At 34.6% G+C, this 27948-nt stretch overlaps 1 protein-coding gene across 1 annotated transcript; it reads right to left on the reverse strand.

Moving 5' to 3' along the window:
• On the reverse strand, positions 1-27653 carry LOC144439275 (ATP-binding cassette sub-family C member 5-like). Its single transcript, XM_078128551.1, has 23 exons — positions 27349-27653; positions 26602-26757; positions 26016-26163; positions 24893-25123; positions 23882-24055; positions 22751-22898; positions 21687-21835; positions 16222-16329; positions 14404-14649; positions 12615-12884; positions 11640-11843; positions 10934-11176; positions 8705-8854; positions 7774-7903; positions 7267-7549; positions 6059-6245; positions 4840-4929; positions 4485-4674; positions 3956-4115; positions 3377-3455; positions 2861-2974; positions 1927-2091; positions 1-230 (listed from the first exon to the last, which is right to left on the reverse strand). Exons 1-23 carry the CDS (start codon positions 27651-27653, stop codon positions 129-131), a joined length of 4032 nt encoding a protein of 1343 aa, XP_077984677.1. The 3' UTR covers positions 1-128.
• Between the last annotated feature and the right edge of the window lie 295 nt (positions 27654-27948).

The raw sequence follows: 27948 nt of genomic DNA on the forward strand, positions 1-27948 counted from the left end.
ATATTACATGTTTTTAGCTCAGAATTTTGCATTACGACAACTTCGTGTAGGAGCAAAATTTTAAAGGCTTTGCCGTTTAATATGAAAGGCATTCAGTTTACATCTAGTTGTTATTAGTTTATGTTGCATCACTTAAGATATTCTTTGGTTCTTTCAGCAGCTGCCATCATCGTAGAAAACGTTGAATTGTGATTGGCAAGTAGAACAGATGGTTTATCAAACTCTACCACCTGCAATGCAAATACGATAAAAAACTTTTATGTTTGATGTCTATTAAATGATTCATAAGGATTATAATTTGAACTTTTTGTTACTAAACTACAGTATTTCTTTTGCAGTTGTGCCAGTATCTCTTTGAGCATATAAATGACTGTGTTTCTACGTGTAAAGGTTGTATATCTGATTATTCATACTAGCCATTCCAACATTCTAGATACAATTCTTATGTATTGCAGATCAGATGACTTTACCTACAGTACCATTCACAGTCACTGAGTACCCACAGATCAGATGACTTTACCTACAGTACCATACACAGTCACTGAGTACCCACAGATCAGATGACTTTACCTACAGTACCATACACACACAGTCACTGAGTACCCACAGATCAGATGACTTTACCTACAGTACCATACACAGTCACTGAGTACCCACAGATCAGATGACTTTACCTACAGTACCATACACAGTCACTGAGTACCCACAGATCAGATGACTTTACCTACAGTACCATACACAGTCACTGAGTACCCACAGATCAGATGACTTTACCTACAGTACCATACACAGTCACTGAGTACCCACAGATCAGATGACTTTACCTACAGTACCATACACAGTCACTGAGTACCCACAGATCAGATGATTTTACCTACAGTACCATACACACACTGTCACTGAGTACCCACAGATCAGATGACTTTACCAACAGTACCATACACACACTGTCACAAAGTACCCACAGATCAGATGACTTTACCTACAGTACCATACACAGTCACTGTCACTGAGTACCCACAGATCAGATGACTTTACCTACAGTACCATACACAGTCACTGAGTACCCACAGATCAGATGACTTTACCTACAGTACCATACATACATTGTCACTGAGTACCCACAGATCAGATGACTTTATCTACAGTACCATACACAGTCACTGAGTACCCACAGATCAGATGACTTTACCTACAGTACCATACACACACTGTCACTGAGTACCCACAGATCAGATGACTTCACATACAGTACCATATACAGTCACTGAGTACCCACAGATCAGATGACTTTACCTACAGTACCATACATACATTGTCACTGAGTACCCACAGATCAGATGACTTTACCTACAGTACCATACATACACTGTCACCAAGTACCCACAGATCAGATGACTTTACCTGCAGTACCATACAGTCACTGAGTACCCACAGATCAGGTGGCTTTACCTACAGTACCATACATACATTGTCACTGAGTACCCACAGATCAGATGACTTTATCTACAGTACCATACACAGTCACTGAGTACCCACAGATCAGATGACTTTACCTACAGTACCATACACACACTGTCACTGAGTACCCACAGATCAGATGACTTTACCTACAGTACCATACACAGTCACTGAGTACCCACAGATCAGGTGGCTTTACCTACAGTACCATACATACATTGTCACTGAGTACCCACAGATCAGATGACTTTACCTACAGTACCATACACACACTGTCACTGAGTACCCACAGATCAGATGACTTTACATACAGTACCATACACACACTGTCACTGAGTACCCTTGCATTTAAAGTCCCAGTTTGGATTAAGGTATTAAAAATGCAGGCATAAAACACAATTGTCTGGTAGTCATAGATGGTCCAGAACAAAAATCTTTACAAACTAATCCATGATTATCCTTTACCTTTCCACTATCCATGACTAGTATCTTATCACAATTAAGAACAGTGTTGAGTCTGTGTGCAATAATCAACATAGTGCAGTCTTTGAAAGCATCTCTGATTGTCTGTTGAATTAGACTGTCTGTTTTGGTATCTATTGAAGCTGTAGCCTCATCCAACATCAGAATCTAACAGAAAATAAAAAGTTGAATTTTTGCATTATGAACTCAAAGTAATTTTATTTCGAATACAACCCCAGTCATGGATTACAGGCATCAGTTGGGTGCAAATCCATGGATTGAAGTTATAAAACAATTTTTTGCATGATAATCTGCTAATTTGGTGTAAATATTACAATATCATATCTTTCTGAGTGAGCACTGTGCACAAACCATTGTCTGGAAAAACAAATTACTAAATTTTAGCTAATGAAATATAAATGCTAATTTATATAAAGTTATAAAGTTTATGCTAATTTATGCAAAGTTCTAGCAAGAGTCCATCATGTGATATGTGATGCAAATGGTTATTAAGCAAGTCACAATATAAATTGTTGTCAATCTATTAAACAATACCTCTCAAAATTTTGATTTCTGTGACACAAACACTGATTTTATCACCTTCTCTGGTTCTCACAACCTGAAATATCCTGTTCTAACCCAAGAAAATTGTCCGTATTAGACTTAGAAATTGTTTTCTTTCAAAATGTTGATATTGACTGTAAGCCTACAACACTATTGTTAAAAAAACATTGACAATGTGAATAAAAATCCATATCATATTTCTTATTCAAGTTGTTTCTAACACCCACCCACCCACGCACCCACCAACCCCCACCCATGCGCGCGCGCTCACACACACACACACACACACACACACACACACACACACACACACGCACGCACGCACGCACGCACATTTAAATAAGTATTTTCATAGCAAATGGTCACAAACTACCTTGCTGTTCCTCAAGAGAGCTCTGGCCATACAAATTAATTGTCTTTCACCCACTGAAAAGTTTTCTCCATTCTCCACTACAGGGGCAGCAAGTCTACCATCCAGCTGTGTAACCTTGGGAACAGTGAAAGTTGGTGACAGAAAGTGTACAGAGGTTCTGTGTTAGCAAGTCAGATTAGTAACTACAATTGGTTATATTTCAAAAGCTGTATGGAATGTTATTGAATGAATGAATTAAATAAAACTTTGAGCTTTCAATTGCTTGATAGAATAACTTGGTGTTCTATTAGTCTAGACTCCAGTATCACATTTGTAAATATATGCATGAAACATACTCTCAAGAGTGTAAAAATAGTGCTGGAAACCCAGCATCGGTGGTTAATCATTCATTCTGTAATGAATGCTGTACATGTTCCATTAATCTCATTGGGTTTTCTTCAAATTCCAACAGACAGTTTGGTTATTGATGCTAAAATGCAAAGTACAAATTCCTTTATAGAGATCATCAAAACTTACCATGTCTTTCAAGTAGCATTTTTCTAAAGCATCCCAAATTATATCATCACTGTAGTGATCAAAAGGATCCAAGTTATACCTGCAAGAGAGACAATATATAGTTACATGGTCATGGTCATGGTTTGATAAGAAGACAAATCATCTTCCATAATTGTGCCTCGGAATAACTTTTGTTTCTACATGTACTCTGTTCAAACCTGCACTTGGAGAAATGATGGTACTATTTTTTTGATCAATTAACAATATAGTCATGAAAAATTGTTAATATACCAATAATTAGACATTGTACATGTCAAATAGGGTTTTATATTAAAAATTAGTATTCAGTGAGTAAGTGTGATTCATTGGGGTGCTGATTTTTGGGTACGGACCCAATAATAAATTTGATTGGATTTATCGTATCATATTATTGCACAGCTACAGCAATATGTTTACCCATTTACTCATTACTGTGCTGGGTGTACAATATTATGAGTAAATCCTTAATGCTAACAAAATCATTTCAAAACACATTCCAGTCACAGTTAGTTCAGCTACTCCAATCCTTTCTCAATTATTTTCTGTCTGTCAGTTGTTTACCTGATTGTTCCTACAAATAGTACTGGATCTTGTGGGATTATAGATAATCTTGATCTTAAATCTTCTAATCCAATAGTACTGATATCAATATCATCTATCCATATTGTCCCAGATGCTGCTTCCATCAGACGGAATATACTCAGGCAAAGTGATGACTTTCCTGGTAAAAACAATGCACACATTTAGATTTATTGATTTGGTGATCAGAAATATAATGAACCCTCAGAAGCTTACATGTTGTCACTAACAACATTGCCTTTTTTTGAATCTTAATTTGCATCCAACATTTCAATTTGACATATATGTACCTTTGGTTTAGTCTATTCAGAGTTGTTCACACAGATAAATGATCGCAGCATTTTCTATTACAAGTGGATCATGTGATGTATGTTTTCGGTTGCATATCTCATTTGAACTCCTCCACACATGGCAACATACTGATTTTAATGACCCAGCCAAACTGATGAAGCTTAATTCTGATATTAATATTTGAATGCAACATGTAGGATAGACACTTAGTCTCTCATACCTGCACCGGTTCTACCCACAATGCCAATCTTCTCCATAGGCTTCACATTGAAGGTGACACCTTTCAAAGCTAAGGGAAGTTTTTCACGGTAACAGATCTTCAACCTCTCCACTTGGACTTTGCCATGTTTTGGCCATTCATCAGGTGGCCTGTGCCCCTTTAAAATGCGTGGTGCTTCTGAAGATAAATTCTATGGGGTGGTCAAAAGTAACAACATTGTCAGTAATGCTCTTGTAATAATAATGACAATACAGTACAATGTTTGCATTTGCATTTGCATAAACCAAAGATTGTCAAAGGAAGTAAAATTGTTAACATAATATTCAAAATTCATGAAATAACAAGATGTCTGTACCATTATATAGTAGTACAACCTCTCCACAGATGTGAATCTTGCCTCCACTTCTGACGCCAATCTGACAGAAAGTTGAAATATTCCACTCATCTGATGAGGGAAACAAATATAAATTACATGTATATCACACACAATAGTTATAATGCAAGTTGATAACTCTGTTTTGTGTCACATTTCTTTGCAACTGCCAACTGTTACATAATTGAGTTTTTATGCCCTCTCAGAAACTGAACTGGAACACTGACATATATATAATGCTTTACTACCAAACCAAAAAAACTATAGAGTCTCAATTAGGCAGCATGATGTTGTTGTTTACATCTTATTCAATGTTCTTTGTTACAAATTAAACAAACAAAATAGAGGCACTGATTGCGCAGACATAAACGACATGTACTAACATTTATATCACTGTGAACATAAATAAGTAGTTCTGTGTTTGCATCTTCATCATTTCACTGACAGTGGTATTTCTTTGTGTTCATTTGCAGTGAAATAAAATGTATAATGTATAATGCTTCTGTGCTATGTGTCTGTATTTTATGTAACTTGTAACAGAAAAGATTGTGTGAGGTATAACAAATATCATGCCACCTAGCTGAAACTCTATAGTCACTCTAGTTTGGTAGCAAGCGTCACTTTTCACATAGTGAAATTACACACAAGTGAGCAGAATGGATGAAAACCTTTCACTCATTGCATGTTGGCAAAAGAGTTGGAAAGTATCTCATTTGACAAGGACATCTAAAAGAAATGGAGAAATTCAAAATACACAATTGAATATTCAGTTACTACAGAAGTTGAGGCCATTTCGCAGGTATCACATACAGCAATGAGCACACTAGATTTGAAAAAGCGAGGGCTAAAAATTGTCATCATGTCCACTGATAGTATGGCATGCACCTGGAGCATTAAGGTAGTGGTTAGGCATGTTTAGATTAGTGGTAGTTACTGAAACAAACAGTTCAATGAGAACAACATAGAAAATGAGTTGTAACTTAATTTGTTTCTCATGACTTTATGCTCCTGTTAGCTAACACTAATATTCCAACACTTCTGCCCCAAAAGCGGCCGGCTGTGAACAGCACTCCTAGTAGCCAAACCATGATATTATGTTTCCTTCTGACAACCAGAAAATAGGTGTATTAGCTGAATTTGAATGAAAGAAACAATACTACTAGTATCCAAAATGTATTTCAGGAAGACTTAATCTCATTACCAGCATGGCAGAAGTCATTGCTACTCCAGAGTATGATGGACTGATCTTTCCATGTGTTAATACAGCAAACAATGCTGTACAGAATGTGGTGAGCGTTGATATAAGATTCAGACGGACAGCATTCCAGCGGATAATAATGTTAAACAGATAGTTGGCAACAGCATTGACATCAACCTGCTCTGTAAATCTGTAACAAATGTCAGCGATAACAAAAAAGTGGTAGAAAGATAACACGTTCTGTTAAATTTGCTTACACTAGTACATTTACTGACAATCTCCCTGTGTAGGAATTTTCAATATTTCAATTTACATGGATCTGAACTTTTGTTAACATTATGCGATTACATGTAAGTGGTGTACTTTTTTTTCACATTTTTACTTTAAAAAGTCAGAATGAACATTTTGACAAATTTTATATCATATCACCATGTGGCAAAGAAGGTCATAGTTCAACTCTTGAGATTTCTGTCAACTTTCTCACGAATAAATTCAGGCAAGTGTGGAAGGATTGTACCTTGGGGACAAATGCATCTTAGCAAAATCAAATATCTCTCCAAGCTTTGTGCATGAAAGTTTGTTTTTGGTCCTTTAGAAATATTGAAAGAAATTTTGGTGTTCACACCTTGTCGTCAAGGAAACCGATGACAACAATCTTGTATTTTTCATATTTGACAAAAAACTGAATTCTAAAATGAAACTTGCTACAGTAACACATCTTCCATACACTAATTATATATCATATATCAACCATAGCAATGCACACATATCCTATAAAGCCAGTTGGCGTAGTTTTTAGTTTTAATGGGTAATTTGCATAAATAACCATTCTTGATAATTAGGCAATGTCTTTAAAATGCAAACACTTAATTTCCGATTATTTAGTGTATGTACTGATGGTAAAGAAGTGGACATCATGATGTGTCCATTAAAGCTAGTTCATTAATTTGCATAATTAATGATTTTCAATAATTGGGCCATATATTAACTATGCAAGCTTCAAATTTCATATAGTTTCATACAATTAACTTACCAATTAAGGGTTACATCATGTATAATACCTGTAGCTCAGAATTTTGCATTCTAACAATGTGTTAGACTAAAAATCTGTCGTTTTGCCTTTGCATTCAGTTTAAATCTGGTATTGTTTATTTCCCAGGTGCAGACTTGATAAATATGATTTTTATGAATGATAGCCACTCTATACTCACAATTTAAAACACTCCTCCTTCTTGTTGTAAGCATGTATTGTAGGCAAACCCTGGACTGTTGCTGTGATTTGTGAAAACCATGGCGACCGACTGACACTCTCTAAACGTTTCATATCACGAAGTGCATGACGAAAGTACTTGCCAGTAAGCACGAAAATAAAACCAAATGGTATAAATGCCACCAAAATCCATGGAAACACAATTATTATGGAAATTGCATAAAACAGTATAGCAATACTTCGGTTGAGTAATAAATCCAAACTTGATGGAAGCTGTACATCAACTGTATTAAGAAAGAAAACAAAAAAATGTGGGTTTTTTTCAAAAAACATCTTGTATTCATTCTTTGTGCTTGTATCACCAAAACATTTTTTAAAACCATAACGAATTAACTGATATATTTAGCAAAACCTACTGAGAACAAAAACGATGATACTTGCAATTATACTAGCAATACCTACAACTTGGATGATGTAATGAAGTAAGTCGTTTTACAGCTTTCCTCACCTTCATCTTGATCTCTTGAAAATCTGTTGAGAATTCGTCCCGATGGAGTCGTATCAAAGAAACTCATTGGACTCTTGAAGACTTGTACAAACACTTTGTCATGCAAATTACTTGCTGCCTTTTGAGTCACCTGAAAAAACGTATACAGTAATTGTATGTTGACCACACATTACATGTAATAATTAAAATATGTACTAAATGCTCCTAGGATTGCAATTGGAGTAAATGTACATTAAAATAAATGTACTTGGCCTAAAAATTTAAAAAAAGATAACGTTTCAGTCATGCTAGTCAGCTCTCTTGTAATCAGTTATTATCAGGTACGGAACCAACAAAATATCACATCACAGACAAGGGATAAGACTACTTTTCCTTTTCACTGTTTTTTGATCATACTGATAAGCAAAGTACTTTCTCACTTTAAGATAATTATGTGCCTTGAAAACTAAAGTCTTAAAACTTATGCTGTAATTTTGTTCAAAGAAAACTCATTCTCATTCCACGTTTAAAATCATATACATCAAGGAAAATGTATTAGTATTGCTGTTGAGAGGGCAAACATTGTGCAAATATTTGACTCCCTATTTCTACCTATCTGAGTAACCAATGTCACTATATTGCATATCTCAAATATTACCTTCCCATCCCGATGCACTATAATAAACATTTTTTTAAATTAAGATAATGACAAATCATCTTATCTTCAGATTTTTGAAATCTTAAAAAAAAGTATGATTTCTTTATTCCGTTTTCTGAGAATTTGTTGTATTATTACTGTTTTAACAGTTGTTAGTGTTCTCATTGTTGTTTGTACCATAATACTGAATGGATGAGAGTTATGTAATAAATAAAAATTGTACACTACTTTTATTTGTAAGTCATTCTGTTGCAGTCTACATAGTACATACATGTGAACATGTCAGATTCTCACCTTCACATACATCAAGCATTTCAAAAACATGAATATGACCATGGCCACCAACAAAATGATAAATGCCATCACAAAATAAGATGCCTCTGTATGTTCAAGTAAATTGACAGTGGCTACTGCATCAGTTGTGTTTGTTCCATTGGTAACTATCTGTAGTAGACAAAATAAATGTTTTGATTTTTTAATAGTGGTACTATTTAAAAGTAACTTTTCTGAATTATATGTGAGGGCAAACTGGTTGGCTCATAGTCTTGGTTATCAGGACTCTCACTGCTGGGGGCTCAGCTACTACAAGACCAACCAGACAAAAGTATGGGGGAAAACATAACCCAAAGTTGTCTGCAGTGGATTTTTCTCCCACAGCTATGCATTCTGGGAATACTTCACAGCCAACATTTCACATTGAACGATTCGGGCTCCTTTGCAACAGGTTTGTATGTTTCAAGCGACCAATTCTTCGTATTCACGTGACGTCACCAATAGATCTTAATTATGAAGAATTGGCCTTGTACACCAATGTGCTGCATGACTTCCGGTGCAGATGATTTTGGATTACATTTCCACAGATTCTTGTCTAGGTGGTCTAGTAGTAGAGCCCTCAGTGGTAGGTCTGGGTAATCGAAAATACTTGCCTCAAAAAATTTAATTCTAACAGGTCCCTAATACATAATGGAGACTTGAATAAATCAAATAACTTAACATTTAACAGCAAACGAATTTATCTCAAATATGACTTTCAGAATGAAGTAGAATTTACCTGGGTTCCTTTGGTGATCCAGTAGCCTAACCACCACATAGAAACAGAATTACTACCAATGGAAAGTAGGAACAGTAGGAGCATGACAAGGGATACCAGATAGCCACCAGCTTGTTGTACATAGCAATGGTATGTTTTCCAACTCACTTCTGTTTCATTCATTTCTTCTGCAGACATTAATTTATCTTTAAAAAGTGAGAAATGTAAGTAAATTGTAACATTAACACGGAAGTAGCAAAGTTTGCTTGTGTGATACTGTAACAGTACAAATTGGTACAAAGTTACATACTTTTAACATAAACATGGTATGAATGTGCATAAATTGGTACAAATTTACATAACTGAGACTTGGCATGAATGTGCATCAGTTTATAGTTAGTACAAATTTACATAATTCAAACATGGTATGAATGTGCATAAATTGGTACAAATTTACATAACTGAGACTTGGTGTGAATGTACATAAGTTTAAGTTAGTACAAATTTACATGATTCAAACAAGGTGTGAATGTGCATAAAAAATTGGTATAAATTTACATAATTCAAACTTGGTGTGAATGTGTATATATTAGTACAAATTTACATAATTCAAACATGGTGTGAATGTGCATAAATTGGCACAAATTAGTCTAGTTCCTATATGTTATCATTACGATTTACACCTCCACGCATAGTATTGTCAAAGTCATTGCTCTAGAAGTCCTGAGATGCATGAGATGCAATTTAAAATTCATCCACAGCCATTAACACCATGTCTTTGTTAATCAGTCACAAAATTCAAACTAATAACACAGTCCCTCATAAAGTTCATGTTTATTGGAGCACTGATGTAATGTCCAAATATGGTATATTTGTCTGATTGAACTACTTATACACTGTTTACGTCACTGGGTTCACTGATTGAATGAACAACTTTTTGTGCTGAATTTGACCAGACGTGGTTTAGTTAGAGACCACATTGGCATCCAGACTAGACAAATTTACATAATTCAAACATGGTATGAATGTGCATAAATTGGTACAAATTTACAAAATGTAAATATGGTATGAATGTACATAGATTTTCATAATTGAAACAAGGTATGAATGTGCATGAATTGGTACAAATGTACATAAAATATATTACACAAATGCACATAAAATTGGGATAAGCTGCGATAGTGTAGTATTATGCAATTCCATACAATTGGTACAAAGTTACATATTATGTAAACATGTTATGAATGTATATAACAACTGGTACATATTGAAACATATACTGCCCACAATCATGGGGTTACAAGTGTAAGCTGTTGAAACACACTACATTACAGGATATCTAAATGTTTTCACTTACCACTAAACAGTTCTGTGTCATTAGTTTCATCACTGGCAATGGTGCACGTTGACAATTGGCTTAATTGTCTTTCGATTGTCTTTGAAACATCACAAGGGTAGTTTATATTACAAGAACTGGCAGCAAGGCAGTTGACCTTGTCTTGCTTTGCCTGATAACCAGTTCCATGAAAAGAGTGGCTTCGAAAACGGAAGTCTGAAGAATTACTCAACATGTGCAACACATTTGCACTGGATTGCTTGGAGTCATCTACTTCACAATGAAAAGTATCCATAACAGAAGCGTACTGGCCTCCTTTCGTCATCAACTGGTCATGAGTTCCATGTTCCCTGATCCTGCCATCACTCATCACAAGGATATAGTCACAACCACTCAAATACTAATGATACAGCAGATACAATGTCATGATTGTTGTAGAAATGTCCATATATAGTATATCTTACTGTACAAATGCACTTTGAATAATTTGTTTAACATTTTGTCATGCTAATACTATTCCTACTTTGCATACGGAGTGCCCACAGAGGTCTGTGTTCAAACTATTTTATATACCGACCTTGACCTTCACTTTCAAGGTCAAAAGTCAATACTATGTTTTTTTCCTATTAAACACAAATGCTTTATGTAAATAAAGATTATTCAATCTGGCTCATGTCCTTTACAAACAATTCAAACATGATACAAAGACAATATGTCAATCATTACTATAAATATTTGGTACTGAATTTTGAAAGTAAAGTGACTGTCCTGGTTAGATATGTGTCTTCTTAAGTTCAATTTTTTAACCTTATAAGACATGAGGATATCAGTATCAATGTTAACAAAATCTGTTTCTCGCTCACCTGTAACTGGTGTGTCACAAAAATGACTGTCTTTTCTTGAAGTGCACCCTTGATATAGTGATTAAATATATGTTTTCCAACTTTTACATCGACAGCACTAAGGGGATCATCCAGGAGATAAATATCACGACTTGCATAGAGGGCCCTAGCTAGACTCACTCTTTGTTTCTGACCACCACTCAAGTTGATACCTCTTTCTCCAATCTGGAATATATTTAGATTATACTCCATATTTTTCAGCAGTCAGCCAAGGAAAATATGAAGGACCTAAGGGGTCTTGTCACTTTGTGCTGAAAGATGAGTAGTGACAAGACCCCTTAGGTCACAAATGCTTTCCCAGGATGGCTGAATGAAGAAAAATTATGGCAATACAATCAGACCTATCTAAGCATAATTTATGAAAAATTAGGAAAAATAATGGCAATTTTGAACAATTTGTGGTGTATACTTGTGCACGATAGAATCAAAGGCACAGACATACGATGTTTTGACAAAGAATGAGTATAATCCCATATTTTTTGTCTAAATGTGATAAACTTGGCTTACATGTACTGTTTTACGTTAGAAGGAAAAGACATTGTAAAGGATTTCTGAATTTGTAAATTAGGACTGGACAACCTGAAATTTACAAGGGGAAATGGGGAAACACAATAAATTACTTTTTCTAAGTTATTTTTTATTCCTAACATTATTTGTTGAATTGTTAATGCAAATTGTGTGTTAGAAATATGGAACTTCAATGTCTTGGTAAAATCTAACTACAAAACACATAACACAACGCATATTTGGCTATCGTGGGGTTACTCAGTACTACTGGCACCTGGGGAGATCACTAGCAGGTGTAAGGAGTATATAGGCTAACTGTGTAAGACAGGTGCTATGTGTGCTCCTGAATGCATAGCATTAGAAAGTAGTCAGAAAAGAGCACCTGGGGAGGTGAGACTGACAGGTGTCTAATTCTCGTCACATACTCACCTCTGTTTCATCACCACTTGGTAAATTGTGTATATCTTCATTCAGACATGCAGCAGACACGACAGTTTCATAAAACTTTTGATCAAAAGTATGTCCAAACAGTATGTTTTCTTTTAGTGTAGCATTGAAAATCCATGCTTGCTGTGAAACATATGCAATAGATCCATCAATAGCCACTTGACCAGATATTAACTGCATTTGTGCCAATATGGCTGAAATCAGTGATGATTTACCACTACCAACACTACCACAAACTCCTACTAGTTGGCCCTGCAAAAAGAAAACAACAGCTAAGTATCGTCAAAGTAGGGATTCCATTGGCAGGCATTAAACCAGACATCAACTGCATTTGTGACAATATGGCTGAAATCAGTGAAGCATTTTCTACCAAGAATCATGTTTTTGACACACATCTTTGGTGTCATCATTTTCATTTGAACAAACTTCTACTACTGGTTTTGAAGAGGAAGGAAAAAACAACTCATCTGTGCAATACAAAGTTGTGGTTATCATGCTTGACTTTTACCCGGTATTATAGCTTAGATTTTACCCAGTATTATAGCTCAGATTTTTCTCGGTATTATAGCTCAGATTTACAATGAGTAACACTGAAGTGAAGCACTTTCTCTATATGCTACACTTGTTTATAGCATTCATATCAAGTGTAAAAGTATACTCTTTCAGTTGGTTTATTTACAAGCCTAGCATATGGCCCTTCTAATGTGGTCAATTAGTAAATGAAAGTATACTTTTACACTTGATATGGATGTTATAAAAGATTGTGGTAAATACAGAAAATGTTTTACTTTGGTGTTATGGATTCTAAAAGTATCAGTTGTCACTTACAATCAATTCAATTCAAAAATGTTATTCAAATTATTGTCTGCATATGACACCACAGAAAATTGTCTTCAGCTTCGTCAACAAACAAGATGAAAATACACTTGACATAACTGATATACATGAAAAACAAAGACAGCACAGTAGTAGGATGGTGACATAAACAAACATTACAATTATAAAATAGCTGTATTCATTCAGAATAGCTACTGCTGATGGCAGGAATGATTTTTTAAACACATTCTTCTTTGCAAATTGAACCCTACAATGATGTCTAGAGGGAAGCTTGTGGAAATGAGTGTGTAATGGATGAGTTTGGCCGTTTACTATGCTTATTTATTTCTTTTTACTGCCAACTGATATAATACAATCATTATCATTCAAATTCAGTGCGTGTGGCCACCCACCACTAAGCTTACATGTAAATCATCACGCAAATTGGACAATTTTGATACAATAGCCCGATCCATATCTGATCAGATCCAGTCTGAATTAAACTGATCCAAATCACTTTAATCTGCATCGAATCCACTTTCTATCTACAATATAAAATTGAACGATGGATTCGATTTGAATTGCATTAGCGTACATGTCCACACACTACCAGCTTCGATGCGGATTACTTATTATCAAAGTAATTCACTTGAGTACACATCTGTCCACCCCAGACCTAACTGATCGCGATCTGATTCGAATTACTTTTTACTTTACTATTTTATGGATTTGTCGAACATATGCTTGGAATTCTGCCCAAACTGGGATTTTCAGGTCCATCTTAACTTTATAAATATACTTCTTAAATAAAAGGGTAATGAAATTACATAAAATTGAAAGATTGCTGTCGCCAAGAATAATATATGTTATATGTTTCAAAAGAGAAGTGTTCATGTGCATGTGCAGCATCATTTCAAACTGCAAATTAACTTCTGAAATAAATCATCATACGCACCTTTTTGAGATTAAAATCAATATTATATAGAGTTTTAACAAAATTTGCACTCTCAGTATTTTCTTCAAAGTCCTGTTCTTTTTTTGACATCAATTCTCTTTCTTCCAGCTTTTCAACATTTGCTATATCCATTCCATCTTGTTCTTGCTTATCCCAAGCAAAACTTGCCATGGATATCTCTATGGCAACATTTTGATCTATTGGTTTCTTTTTGTAAGCCTGGAGTTCTTCCATCAGTAAGAATTTCTGTATATTCAGAAAAGAAAATCTAATACATAATTGAAACACACTAAAAGATTTACGTAAACGACTTATATGAGTCACTGTCTGATGTCTTAACATACATTTATATCAAATACCGGTACACAACTGTAGTTGGCTGTTGCTATGAGCATGGTCTTGTTGCTAGGCATATTTGCATACATTTTTGGAATCTTTATTAATTTGCCAACCCTATCCAGTTTTCATCTTTGCAATATAAACCATCATTTAGCTGTTGCTATGAGCGTGATCCTGTTGCTAGGTATATTTGCATACATTTTTATATATTTATTCAATTACCTACCCATCCCTGTTGTTATCTTTGCAATATACATCATTTCACTGTTGCTAAGGACGTGGTCATGGTTGCTAGGACCAATTGTGTTGAAACGTTTTCAACAATAACTGCAGAATAACACCCCCAGAAGCAACCCATCAAATTTCAACCCCATCCACCATGCAGTTTCAAGATATAAGTGTTTGACCAAAATTGAGATTTTTAGACCTAATTTGCATATCGCTGATCCGATCATCACATTGTGAATCCAGCTTCATCTACACATCCCCAGATGCATCCCTATCAATTTAATTTGCCCAGTCTGCCCAATAGTTTTGAAATTATAGATTGGTGACCAAAAAGACACATTTTTAGACCTAATTGTGCATATCACTTATGGGATCATCATGTTATGCACACCTCTTAATCTAAACATCATTAAGAATGTTCCCATCAAATTTCAACCCAATCTGCTCACTAATTTTTTACTTATAGATTTTTGACGAATAGGACACATTTTGGCCCTAATTTGCATATCACTGATAGGATCATCATGTCGGGAACAATTCTTAATCTTAACACCCATAAGAATCTTCCCACCAAATTTCAGACCAATCTGCCCAGCAGTTTTAGAGTTTAAGATTTTTGGCCAAAAATCACATTTTTTTACCCATGTCACATACCGGTGGTAAGATCATTTTGATTTGAACAATTTCCCAACTAGACACCCAAGGTAATACACCCACCAAATATCATAGCAATCGGTCCTGCAGTTTTTGACTTTAAGTTGTTTACACACATCCACACACATCGAGACATCCAGACAGACAGACACTTTGCCATGCATATACACTACTGAACCTTATCAGTTCAGTTGTGCTAACTAGTATTATGTGATATTAATTAAAATATTATCATATCAATTTTAAATCACTCAGTAAAGTTTCAAAGGTATAGCAGTATACAAGATAAACAGTTGTTAAATTACCAAAAAATCCCAAACAAACCAATTTTTACCATTAATGAATATTGAATTCATTGCATCATACCGTTGAACCATAGATGTTGGCGAGAGATCTCTCTCTGACGTCTATGATTGAACATTCAACAATAGCGCCAATGGCATTGTAGCACAACTGTAATGGCTCATTTACTTTGTATTACTATTTGTATTACCATTACATCAACTTTTGATGAAATCAATCTATTAATATAGTGATATTTGAATCAACTTGCAAGGTGTCAAATAAAGGAGAAAATAAAATGATTTTCAAACTCACTTTTATTCTATGAATACCAACAAAGCACTCAGCAACAGCCTTCAAAGCTCTTGGTCCAGTTTGCAAGGTAAATCTGGCTTGAGAAAACATTGCCACCACAGCATAAGCCTGTGAGTTGGATAGAGTCAGTATTACTTCTTTACACTTAGACGTTATTCCTTATTATATTATAGCATTACCAATTCCAGTGAATTTTGTGACGTCATCGCTGTACATTATTACTGATAATGTACTCCGTTATTGGGCATCGTGGCCCCGGAACGAGCATAACAATACAAGCTTATTTGTTCTGTTTCTTCATACGCCTAGGTATTTTTTCGAAATGCATGATGTTACTTATGATTGTCATTTCAACTGATTAAAAATACAACGCATTCATGAAACAAATTTGTGTTCACAGAAGTTCATTGGAGTGTATGTGTGTGTGTACGTGTACGTACGTGTGTTGCTATGATTAGTATTCAGCTTCCGGGCCGAACATGGCAGACGATGTTCAGTGCTGTGTATATTATACGTTGTTTTGCATTTCTCGGTCTACAAATTCACTGGAATTGGCAAAACTATAAAATAATAACAATAATGTACGTCCTCCCAGTCCATAATGGACTCAAGCAAACTTTGCACTCCATAATGGGCTCGGCTGTCGCCTCGCCCATTATGTCGTTCAAAGTTTGCTTTCGTCCATTATGGGCTGGGAGGGCGTACATTACTGTATAAATATATTTTGTTGTTCAGCCAAGGAAAATACGAGTGACCTATTAAGGGTACAATGTCACTACGAGTCTAGCGACTCGAGTCACTAGATAAGTCACAAGTATTTCCGGCTGAATGAAGAAAAATATTGGAGGATAACATAATTATACCAGCACCAGAACATATGAAAGATCAGTGAAAGTAATGGTAATTTTGAATGTTTTGACAGTTTTGACTGTTTTGACAACACATGTTGTCGTGACAAAGATGTGCATTGTCGTGATGTAGAATGACCAGACTATATATTCCATATTTTTTGTTCAACTTGGCTTGTGCATGTTAGTCTGTAGACTTGCATATTCAGTTGTACACATACAGACACAAGACACATGTACTTATTAGAAGTCTTGTAAACTAAAGTGATCATGTGACATACAGATATGTTGGTATAGGTTAAACCATTACACAGCAGGTGGTATACATGGTAAAAGTGCCTGGTATGACATATGTAATAGCCTACCAGTAGACTTGAAAGACTAAATGCTACTGTACACTATTTCCACTATCCTAACTAACAATCATGCATTTAAAATTTAGAAAAGTGCTAATTTACATAAATTTGCATGTAATTTACATAATATATATTTTAGCATACGCAATACGGCGTATTCCGGTTATCGAACTTCCGGTTGTTTCGCAGGAAAGTATCGTGAGAGGGCGCACCATATCTGACAAAGTGAGGGCCAGAATTTTCGTCATGGCATCTAATAGTATGGCGATGTATGAAGCTGTCAACAAAATGGGCGTAAAAGAACTCCGTGCATTCATAAAAGAGTGGAAAATTACTACTTCTAAATCTACTAGATATCGCCAGAAATGCTGTCAACCTTGGTCTTGAAACACTAGAAAATGATAAATTTCTGAGAGAACGGAAGAGGAGACGAATAGTGGATGTACGTCAAGCATCAAAAGATAGAACTAATCGACAGCGGAAACATTGAAAGTTGGACGGAGGACCTTCGAAATATACCCGATGTAGACATGATAAACATATTTCTTTACCTTACTGGTGTCTGTTGCTTGACAAAAGAACGATTAGAAAATTACAAATCTGACAACAGCTTCCAATCTGATTAAAATCCGATGTAGATGTTGGCTGATCGTTCATTGCTATTTTACCTTCGTTATTTTGCCTGAATTGACCTTCTTGGTACATGTTTACATTTTTTAGCTTGCCTGATCGCCTCCTCTACGATCAGGCTAAAAAATGTAAACATGTACCAAGAAAAATAATATCAGGCAAAATAACGAAGGTAAAATAGCAATGAACGATTAGCCGACATCTACATCGGGTTTTAATCAGATTGAACAGCTTCCAGCTACAGTCATTGCAATATTGAGAGTTCGGTCGACAATTACCAAGCCACATGTTTATATTGTAACTGATGTCGCCGCATACTTAGGCCTTTCTTGTTTATTAGAACAGTGGTGTAGCACCACGGGTGAAATCATAAAACTTTGTCCGGAAAAAAAACATTTCATGTACTGGTTATAAGCTTAAGTTGGCATAAACATATTTGTATTGATATACTCATCTTCACTATCACACTTTTTTTAGCTTGCTATTCTTCATTCAGGACCATCAGTGTATAAAAAACCCCATTGAAGTCGGCAACGAATCATAAATATTGTTATTGATGTACCACACCGCCCACCCCTTCAATGAATCGGCCTTCCATGTAACGTTTACGTGGTTCACTCATCATACCATGTCTTATACCGATCTGATTAAACTCCGATGTAGATGTCGGCTGATCGTTCATTGCTATTTTACCTTCGTTATTTTGCCTGAATTGACCTTCGTGGTACATGTTTACGTTTTTTTGTCCTGATCGGTAGAGGAGGCGATCAAACATGTACCACGAAGGTCAATTCAGGCACAATAACGAAAGTAAAATAGCAATGAACGATTAGCCGACATCTACATCGGATTTTAATCAGATTGGTTTTATACAAGCTGCAATAACTGTAGCGTATATTGTGATTTTGAGGGTTCTTTCCTCTGTTTTTGTACCTTTTTCCGTTCCGATGTTTGACTGGAAGCAATCGCTACAATTTCTCCAACGGTAACGCAAATGGACGAGGTCACACTGAAAACGTGAGTGAGATGTCAGTGTACTACCCGTTTCAAAATGTTGCTACTTTTGGGTTTTCCTCACGGTCGAATTGCAGAGCCAAACTTACGCAAAATATTAGGAGAACAAGAGGTTAATTTGCTATTTCGTTATTTGATGGGCGATAATGCAATATTATAGCGTAAAGTTACGGGGAATGACAGAAAATCTTTAGTCAGTGGTTACGATGCCTATAGACTCTATGCTTTGCAACAATGCTCTACAATTCTGGCCCTCACTTCCGGTTCTAAAACAGCGCCCCTAGTGGCCAAACAATCATATCTTTTATCTTTTCGGGGCTTCTTCGATAACCGGAATACGGCGTATTAAATATCATATGTAAGGTCAGAAAAAAAAATAAAAAAATATGCTGGTCAACGGGTAACCTAACCTATCACATTGGGTAAGTAGGTCAATTTCATTTTTTCACAGTGCTTGACAAGGATAAAACAAACCATATATAATGATATTTCAGGTCAAGTTTAGATAGAACTTATTCAGTCATCTTGATATTATCTCATGCAATTTGTCTGCATAGCTACATTTAGGAGATGTACACAATTTATGGTTAAACAAATGGTGTTACACTAGTAGTTCACTACAGTAGTTCCTCTCACCCTCTCTTCTCAAAAAATGTGAAGCCCTGCCAATTGAAACTCAAGCATTATTTAGCCAACCCTTAGTTAAAGTGAATTTTTTTTGTAAATAAGACAGTGTAGGAGGCCATTTAGAAGCATAAAATATCAAACCATAGACATAATAAAATACCAGAATTGAAACAATTATGCTATGCATTACATATTATCTGGAAGTGTATTTTGTTGTGGCAAAGCTGAAAGATATTATGCAGATGTGCGCATGGTAAATGATTTCTCCTGAAGTTTAATTTGGTTCCAAAAAATCCTGAATAAAGAGCAAAACATTTCAAGACTTTCAGACTTTTGATGGCCCAATGGTCGTAAACTTTTGTTCAATTCTTTTTAGTGCACATTGAATATTTAATCTCAATTCATGCTTGTATGCAACATCAGAGCCAAGTAAACCACTGTATAAGATACTAGTATTATATAATTTGGAATAGACTCAAATGTATATTGTTACATGTACTATTCAGAAAATATAAAGAAATATCCTTAATTTTGAAAAAAAATGTGAAGCCTGTATGAGGATATATTGCCCATCACCAGAAAAAAAAAATATGGGTTAGGTTGAACAGCCTTTTCAATTTTTTCTGGCTTAATGTCGTATCTTTCAAAGTAGTTGCCGAAATGATGTCACATTAAAAGTAAAAAAAATGGATGGTGCTTTCTCAAATAAGTAACACAACAAAATAATCATTTTCTTTACCCAACTCCCAAAACTGTTATGGCCTCGTTTATGTCGGAACCCAAGGTGAACTCAGTGAATTCTCCTTGTCATTATCGTTATAATGGAAATTGAAGTTTGGATTTTGATGTCGAAGGTTCAGCTCTGTTTAAAATTCAGGGCCATTCTTTCCATAGCAAATTGTCGCTTCAAAATGAATTGCGGAATAAGGCTAGTGGGATAATTATATCAAACAACATTTTAACCAAAGACAATGTCGAACACAATTTATTGAGAGTGGATCTTCAAAGAGTGGATCTTAAACTGGGTACCTAGTTTAATAGTTTTTCAGGGCCACCAAATATTCCAAAAAGAGATCTGCCGTTTTATCAGTATAAAATGTTTTAATGTAAGGAACAAGGTGTAAATGAGATCGAGCGCATCTTCGGAGTCACTGCATGCTGCATAGCAGGCGACCTCAAGTTGAATGACTTTTTCCGTCATTTTTTTTTTAGTTTCACTCACTGACATTATAATTGCGACTTGCTATCTTCAAATGAAAGAGACTTTCAAGACTCCTGTTACTCGTGGAAAATGCACAGTGCATGTGCGCACTTCTTTTGTACTTTCCTGCACAAAGAATTCTTAATTTGCTGCAAAAAGTTACAATTTTTAACTGGACACATTTTTATTCAAAGCTAGGCCAGTGTACAATAGCGATATAAGATACATATTAGCCAGGATTCAGTGTACAGTCACTTTAGTGAATTCGAACTATCCATTTAAATCGCGCATACTAGGAATCGTCATGTAAATAACGATTTTAATAGCATCGCTATGTATTCAAAAAGTAGCTTTGTTTCTTTCTTTTTTCCAAAATCTCAGGGGAGGCAGCGGCAGGGGGGGGGGGGGGGGTACTGCATATGTTATGTGTGGCGATGTATGGCATAATACCAGCAGATCTAAGGACTGTTTGTATAAGATAAGATGAGATGGACATGCCAAAATTCAAAAAAATCAAAATGTCAGTTATGGAAGTTAACTCTTTGATAGGTTTTTTAGGATCAATTTGCTCCTGAATCACAATGCTCCTAAAATGTTTCACTTTAAGAGCAAAATGCTCTTAAAACATAAAACTTAGGAGCAAAGTAAAATAATATATATCAAACTTTAATTCTTATCAACATTCATTGTCACAATGCAACATGTACTGTGAAAGTTAAATATCTTACCATAGCTGGTGTGAGTTCACATCCCAAGGCAACATGTACTGTGAAAGTTAAAATTTCTTACCATAGCTGGCGTGAGTTCATATCCCACTGCAACATGCACTGTGAAAGTTAAAATAACAGATAAAACTTGTACCACAGGATTTATAGACTGACTCAATCCTTGCACAAAACCAGTTCTCTGCAAGACTTTCTTCTCACTATTTCTGATATCTAGAAACAATGAACATTGTAAAAGTGATAACTTTTGACAAAAACAGAAATGTATTAGAACAGCAATATCAGGCTGAAAAAAAGATACATTATCATTACTACTTCAAGAGGGTCGGGTCAGATCTGAATGTGTACATGTAAAAATTGCATTTGGTATCTTTAATTGAAACATATGCCATCACTTGTAACTTTGAGAATTGTTACACAGCCTAGGAAGTTTACTCTTTGATAGATTTTTTAGGATCAATTTGCTCCTGAATCACAATGCTCCTAAAATGTTTCACTTTAAGAGCAAAATGCTCTTAAAACATAAAACTTAGGAGCAAAGTAAAATAATATATATCAAACTTTAATTCTTATCAACATTCATTGTCACAAATGCCATGTTTATCTGTTGAGTAAAGATATTCATCAATATTGTTGAATGACAATGTTCACATTAATGCAAATAAAATTATTCCCAGTTTCATGAAAATAGCAAAGTGGGCTTTAATAATTGTTAATTATGACACATAGCCGCTTCAAAAACTAGATTCCAATAAGGTAACTGTACTATACTTCACATTGTTCACATTTTCATACCAAATATTAATATCGAACTGCAACACTTCGAAGTAAAGGTGTCATCTCATTTTGTTTTTGTGGAAATTATACACACACCAAACAGTCTTTAATTTTGACTTGGAGCTTGGCTCTCAAAAAAGTATCAAAAATTCAGACATGCACAGACTTGATAAGAAATTAATAAACAGTGAAATGACCATCAGTGTCTTGAAAATCATCTCTGACATTTGTACAATTATTTAACTGCCAAGTTGGCAATGTATGTATACTTTATTTCAGTGTTGAAATTGTGTTTTAAAGGTAGATATTACGAAAATCAGTTATACATCCAAAGTTTCTTCCTTCACTTACCAGCAACTTTTTCAGCAAATGGTCTTTCCCATGCATACATTTTGATAAGTTTGATACTTGTGATCATTTCATTGATCATACGCACCCTCCTGTCTGTTATTTTGATGGCTTTTACTCTAAATGTGGCTACAGCTTTAGATGCAAGGATCTGGAGAAAGGGAACCAAATAGACTGTTTTTGTTAAGCACTGTACACACAGTATTATTGACAAAATTAATTTCTTATCATGGTATATCTTCCAATCTAAGAGTGAATAACATACTGTACACTTGAAAATGTTTGTTAAAGACTTATTTTCGCTAATTTCGCTGGAAAACAAAAATGCCATCTTGTACATGAACACAACGTACCAGTCTGCTAATTACTATTAATTAGTCTTAGAGAACTAGCTGAAGACTGTAAATATTGCAAAATTTTGTAGGAGTGAAAATATCTAGGTTTACAGTATATAGGGGCAATTTACAGTTCAGGGACGGATGGTATACTACTATAATTTTCATTGCTATCACGATCCTAAGTGGTCTTAAATTACGCATTAAGTAAGTATCTTACAAGGAGCCAGATGTAAACTTAATTCCTCCGATATGATCAAATCAACAGTTGGTTACAAGGAAACAACTATGATTGGACAAACACACAGACACACTAATAAGATTTTTATCAAGTATTACAAATGTACAAACATTGCAAATTAACACCTATATCCACCCCCCCCCCCCCAAAAAAAAAAAAAAAAAAATAGAAAAATTATTTAGAGTAATTTATAATATCAATTCATAATTCAATAGTGTAGATAAGAGCAATTTAAATTTGTAATGCAATCAAAACAAAAAGAGATTATAATGGCTCTTTGTATGTATCTAAAATCATGTAATAATATTTAATCAAGAAAATTGTTTACCTTTTATACTTTAGCCTATTTTACTGTTAATAGTAATATGTAGTCTTCTTGAATAACTTTATTACACTTATGTACCAAAATAGAATTGTCAATTTTCTATATGGTTGTAATAAAGTTAAATCTTATCTTATGTTATCTTATCATATATCATATATACAGCATAAGAACTGTATGTTATGTAAATACAGCTATGAGCTGATAACAAATAGGAAGGGTGATAAGTACTATACCTGCAATGGATAGGCAAGGACAAACAACAAACTGCCAAGCAATGCAGTTGGTCCAAGTATGTATGTTGTGTAAATGATACAAATAAGCACAACTAAAGGACCACCAATCAAAAAGGCTGCATTTGCAGCTGCATCAAAGATTCTCTGTCCATCATTTGTACACAGATTAATAATCTGCAATTCAATTCAAAAACAATAGTTTTAGATCATTCTCATTAAAGCAGTGGGGTTTAAGACATAATTCAAGAAATAAAAAATGTGTAGATTATTGAAAAAACTTATCGTAATTTTATTTACAAGAATGTGTCATGAGTATTTTTGTTGAATTATATATTGCGGAATATACTATTTTCAAGAGATTTATTTTCACCAAAAAGATAAATTAAATCTTTCTTTTTTGGTCTGCACTGTATACTGTTCTCGCACATATATATACCACTTTTATCATCCAAACCTAGTCATCTGTTCCATAGTCTGATTTTATAAATTTTGTAGTGATAACACTTTTTCTGTACTGAAAACTGTTCTGTACACAGGGGATGATCGCACAATGTCACACAAGCTCTGAACTCAATAAACGAACTTAATTCATAGGGGGGGGGGGGGATCAATGTGAATTGCTGAACTTCATTTTTGCACTTTCACAAAATTTCGAAAGCTTGCACACCTTTGATGATAACAGTTTCTGTATTTACTACTAACATTGATAAGTTGATTAAAATTACTGCTAATATGATATACAGAGCTGGATTTCAGGTTGTATTTTAATGTGAAATACCATCATGTTTTTACATTGCACCAATCGTAATGGTGTGACTGCTACAATTTTCATCATGGGCAATTTTCGCATGATGGGTTACATCATATTTAAACATGTTGATGCTGTACTTGTGAACATTCATTTAGGGGGAAGAGGAGGAAGTTTTGTCTGTAAACCAAAAAGTTCATTTATTGATCTTGTGTGACAGTGTCCCTAAGTGCTACAGTACTACTTTCATCACCCTAACTCACCTGTCCCACAGTTTGATCTTGTAAATTCCGTAATGCTAACACTTTTTTGTAAATGGTGGCAAGAACAGCACTGCGAAGTTTCATTCCTACGTGAAACCCAAAAGTCCATTGGCAAGATATTGACAGGCTTTTTATAGTTTGTGTCATCAGAGTGAGGAAGGCGAGTATCAATGCATAGAGTAGGTTAGATTCCGTTCCTTGTATATATTGTAATAGGTCATGGACGATCAACTATACGAGAAAAGGAGTAAGTCATTAGATATATCTAAATTACAGGAAATATTAATTAATATTAATCTATTTTGGATTCTTAATTCTCAGTACCTGCAGAAGAATTCTACCAAAAGGTGTGTCATAAAAATAATGACTATTTGGTTTCTTAGTAGACACCATAACTTCCACTCCATGTGCTACACATACAGTACTATAAACATGCATGAGAATAAGTCGACCTTTCTGTTCTATTTTGAGCCTCTAGCATGAGGTGAAATGTTATTGCAGGTACTGAGAAAAATTCAGCATTCTTGTTCTATTTATTTTGATGTTCTAGCATGACGTAAAATACTATTGTGGGAACTGTGAATTAAAGGGAACAATTTTACTTTCTTTTCCTACTTGGAAAAAACAAAGTGAAACAACATACACAAAGACTAAGGTTGAAAGTAAGACTCACCATTAATCAGCTGTAATCACATGTAAATACAGCCCATAGAAAGCAGTGTTAGTATAATCAAGAAATATAGGATCATAGATTTTTATCAGACCTTGACCATAGGACTGTAAATATTGAGTTATTTATGTTTTCCTTTTTAGCCTGTAATTTGTGTCTTCATTTTTATCACTGTTATTGTAGGTTTTTATCAGTTATTTATTGTAGATTTTTCACAGCAGGCGTTATAATGACCCTTTTAGGGATTTCATAAAGTATAATCTTATCTTATGCTATCTTATCTAAACAAATAAATAGGGCCACCCAAAGCACGATAAAACAAGTGATTGATATTAATAAAATGGCTATAGGTAACTAAAAACAGAAATTCATAGTTTCTGACTCTCTGAGACTAAAAGAAGGTAATTGGGTACTTGCCAATCTGAGTGAATGCATTTATATAAAAGTACTTACTACGTCAAAGAAAGATGCAAAGGCAAAGATAACTTGACTAATAATAGAAAGAGTTAATTCTTTCCAAGAAAATCTCCAAAATACAGCTCTCAAAGAAGCTTTCTCTTCTCCTTGATTCCCAATCTCTTCCTTCCAGAGTTTCTGGAGTCTAGAGAAAATAAAAAATTCAACATTATAAACAGACAGTCAGTTTCTTTCAGGTTTCATGCACAGGAACAAATTGTATTGGAATGACCCAAAGTCCCTACAGAAAGCATGATGTATGAATACCCTTATGACCAGTCAACATATTACTTAACTAAAGATAATAAGTTGCCCTTGCTAGCATGTGTTATTATATTAGAAGTGGGTATGGAGATCAGGGTATGTCAACTTGTCTAACTTAGGAAAGACCAGACATCATCAATATATTGAAACTTCTTTACTGTAGCTACTTTTATTTTATTTTGATGTGTCTTTTAGAATTATACAACTGATGAAGAGCCTGTCTTGGCTTGAACTGTAGTCGAATAAAGAAGTTTTAGTAAAGTGATGATGTCTGGTCTCTAAAATTTATTATATTAGATACTGCTAGTAGCATACTAACCTTATTGAATTAAATTCTGCTGAATCTCTTTCAGGACACAACCACATATCATCCATGGTTAAACCCTCTTTACAAGCTTTTTTCAGTAATGGTGTCAGCCAAGTATACCAAAGGAATGACCATAATCCAACATCTTCCACTGGCAGGTATTTACTTCTGTATGATTTGAAAACAGAAAAGCAAGACAATTACAATGTAAATACACTTAAAAGTGGCAGTTTAAAACTATTTGTTGAATCCCAGAGTTTTGGATTACTTCCAGTGAAGTCACAGGATCAGGACCGGGACCAGGACCAGGACCAGCCTTATATACCTCTACCAGACAACTATTTTCATACCTAAATTTTAATGCTTTTCAGGCATGTGTGGACACTGAACGAACCAAATTCAATCTCTCTTTAGTGATCTGAGATTAAACCTAAATCTGCTGTTGGCTGTTTTAATATATGGCACAACCTCTGTTATTTTTTAAAAATCAACTTAGAGTTTCTTATTTAGATTTAAATTTCATTGCATAGGATTGTGAAAACATATTTAATCTTTTAGAGTTTAAATTTTGTCTTCTTACTTGAATACAAATGTGAGAAAATTTAGCAAAACAGCATCAAAAGGTTACAAAAAGGGCTCTCTTTACATGTAATTATTTCCAAAGTTTAAGAGATTATCTCAAGAAATGTCTTCTTTTAGTTTTATAAAATAAAGAATTTAGAAATATAGGACATGGTAAAAAAATCAGTTAATCAATACCTTTTCTTCCTGCGAATTGGTTTTAGTGTTTTCCATGCATGGTATCTTGTCTTTCTTGCTGGTATTGGCATTTGTAGATTGTATTCTTTCGGTCTAGCTTGAGCTGACATGTCAAAGTCATGACACTGGAGTGCCTCAGCATATGAATATGGCCGGTGGTATAATCCAGTGTATTCCTTGCTCTCATGTTTAGGAATGATTTTATCTTCTTCAGTTTCCTGCTGTATCTCCAAATCATCATTACTTACTCTTAAACGGGTATATTTATCATCAGTTCTTTGATCAATGCCCTTATATTCTGTCATGGTGTTTTTCTGAAATTAAAGAATTTGTATTTACCAATTTATATGATGCAATCACAGCTCCAGGGAACTCTGGCTCAGTTAGTTTTGTTTACGAAAGCAAACAAACAAACCCATAAATAAATAAATAAATAAATAAATAAATAAATAAATAAATAAATAAATAAATAAATAAATAAATAAATACTGACAAACATCAACAATAGAGTAATCACAAATCAGTATCAACAATAATGAATGTTTGACAGTATCAAGAATTAGTATATGTATTATCCTATATGCAAAATACTTGGAATTG

The sequence above is a fragment of the Glandiceps talaboti genome, chromosome 8 (assembly GCF_964340395.1).
Source record: "Glandiceps talaboti chromosome 8, keGlaTala1.1, whole genome shotgun sequence".
NCBI classification, from domain to species: domain Eukaryota; kingdom Metazoa; phylum Hemichordata; class Enteropneusta; family Spengelidae; genus Glandiceps; species Glandiceps talaboti.

Coding starts and splice junctions, on each gene's coding strand:
- LOC144439275 (XM_078128551.1), bottom strand. CDS start 27,653: ATGACAGAATATAAGGGCATTGATCAAAGAACTGATGATAAATATACC. Junction 14,650..16,221: donor TTGGTATTCATAGAATAAAA/GTGAGTTTGAAA, acceptor CTGAATATACAG/AAATTCTTACTGATGGAAGA. Junction 2,975..3,376: donor AATGCTACTTGAAAGACATG/GTAAGTTTTGAT, acceptor ACTGTTCCCAAG/GTTACACAGCTGGATGGTAG.